General features: G+C 42.1%; 1 protein-coding gene across 1 annotated transcript; it reads right to left on the bottom strand.

Moving 5' to 3' along the window:
- Positions 1-204: 204 nt before the first annotated feature.
- LOC121255148 (stemmadenine O-acetyltransferase-like) lies at positions 205-1970 on the bottom strand. The gene is given in 6 exon segments (XM_041155428.1): positions 205-349; positions 351-399; positions 402-526; positions 528-655; positions 657-1196; positions 1940-1970. Coding segments are annotated over 5 exon segments (951 nt in total). The 5' UTR covers positions 1161-1196; positions 1940-1970.
- Between the last annotated feature and the right edge of the window lie 429 nt (positions 1971-2399).

Below are 2399 nucleotides of genomic sequence, written 5' to 3'. Positions count from 1 at the left end.
ATGTCTCATATATAAAATTAGATTAATTTATAAATCTATTTTTGTAAATCTGGTAGCAGCACTACTTTTTAAGAAATTAATAAAAAAAACAGATAAACATATATAAAAATATTTCTTACACAAATAAGACGAGAACTAGACTAAAAGCCGTCTTGGCGACAGTCCACCCTGACTAAAGATGATCTCCGACAAGCCCTATATGGCCTAGAATGCAGAAATTTTCTCGTTCGGCCTCGAGGCCAGGGAGATTACATGCGCGAGGAGCTCCTCATCCCATTCAAATCTAGCCATGTCCTCCCCCTTCAGGTTAATCCAAGCCTCTATTCCATTCCCTGACTTGGTGTCAAAAGGTGACCAGATTCTTGAACGTCAACCTTGCAAAGCCAACCCAGACCGGCTTCCCCACCCAAAGTCAGCTTCATATATAGGAAACCTGCACAAGCTGGTGAAGCTGAATGATTCCACCTCTCCTTTCGTTATTCTTGCGGCTCGCTCTTTGATGAAGTTCAAGTGCCCCTCATTCTCGAAGTTCCTTCACGGAATCCACGTTCACTTTCCTTATAGACTCCCTAACTTGGTTAACGATGCCATGACCCTCGCCAGGATGATCGGTATCCATAGACGGTACAGAGATCGCCACCCGACTTATGTTCCCGACTGTTGAGAGACGTGAAAAATGACAAGGCGTCCGCAACCTTGTGGGACATGCCAAGACGGATAGCAATCCCACCGCAGTTGAACGAGGTGACTTGAACGACTGCAGCTAAATCCTTGACATCGTCCAGCGCTAGAGGTAGAAACTTGTTGAGCTCAGCTGGAACTGGATCCTCCAGAAATTCAACAAGTTGGCAGTTGGCTTTGGCTTCAACATAGTGGACACCCTCGTCGTTGCAATCAATACAGAGATTGTCCTTAACCCGTCCTGCTAGTGGGTAGAATCGGGTTAAAATCTCGGACAAGGATTTCTTAAGCTGCAGTTTGCGCAAGTTGGTCAGACTCTTATGGGCTTCTAAAATAAGGAAGAAGAGAACCAAAGGCATAAAAACTGGGGGTGCAATTTGATCGAGAAAGGAGAGCTGGTAATGGCGGAGGTGGGGTGGAGTTGGAGAAGAGGGCTTCATGCTCTCCTCGGAGATAATTTGGATAAGTAAAGCCTTCATTTTCTCGATCGAGTGTAGGTAGAAAATCTTCTGAAACTATTTTACACTTTATTTCATTATTATTTACAAATATTCTAAAATATTCTTAATATAAAATTCGAGATTAGTGGACGAACTTGGAGATAAAAATAACCAGGAAGGAAAGTGCATAGACGAGCAAGGTCGTAAGTTTGAGGCACAGGGGAAAGTGGATGGTAATGGCTATGAAAAAAGCCATAACTGCAAAGAAGATGCCAACTCCATAGAGAACTCTGTCTATAACCGGGAACTTGGAATTGATGAAGTGTCTAACAAAGAAGGAAGCGAAGGATAATGAGATTGTGAAAGAGAAGATCAAGTGGGAGGTGGGAGAGTGGTTGTAGTTGGGGTGAAGTTGGGGGGATGAGAGAGCCACCCCAATTGAAGAAGCTAAGCAAAAGGACACTAAGATGGAAGCCCAATCCATATTATGGTTTCTTACTTCCAGACCAAGTACTGGCTGATCAGCAACTGTTGCACCGGCTTCTATGTCATCTGCTGGAGGAGGTTGTTGTGGCTGTTGGGGATGAATAAATCTCCGAAACGTTAGGAGCGGTTGCGTGTAAAAGTAGTGGACAAAAAACTCTTGGAAGCCATGTATAATGGTCATTTTGGGGACGGCTAATATGGAGGCTGGACTAATAATAGTACTCGAGAAAGGAGAGCTGGTAATGCCGGCGGAGGTGGGGTGGAGTTGGAGAAGAGAGCTTGATGCTCTCCTCGGAGATAACTTGGATAAGTAAAGCCTTTATTTTCTGAACAGTCAAAAGACTTAGAATAAGGCTTATCGGCCTAAAGAAGGCAATGTCGAATTAAAGGAATCAATCGAGTGTGTAGGGGAATCAGCCACCTGAGGCCGGAATATATAGTGGTGTTGCCGGAGCAAAAGTCAAGAATGGCTGCTAGCTCTAGCTAGCTAGATCTATATCCATATATATATATATATATATATATATATATATATATATATATACGTATACATATATATATACATACACGTAAATGTGGCTAATCCCAGCACTTTCATGTCGGCTGGAATATGTAGGTTAATGCATGATCATCACCAATGAGTACAAGAATATATTAATGTAGTAACTAATTTATAATTAATTAATTAATTTGGAGGTTAATGGTGACCCGGCTGATCATGACATGGCCGTCTAGTTCTAGAGATCCTTGAAATTAATTTGTTGACTGAAATTAAAATTGCCATAAATATAA

Source organism: Juglans microcarpa x Juglans regia, chromosome 3D (assembly GCF_004785595.1).
Source record: "Juglans microcarpa x Juglans regia isolate MS1-56 chromosome 3D, Jm3101_v1.0, whole genome shotgun sequence".
NCBI classification, from domain to species: Eukaryota; Viridiplantae; Streptophyta; class Magnoliopsida; order Fagales; family Juglandaceae; genus Juglans; species Juglans microcarpa x Juglans regia.
The sequence above is the reverse complement of the archived record's forward strand: the minus strand, read 5'-3'. Positions and strand labels throughout refer to the sequence as shown.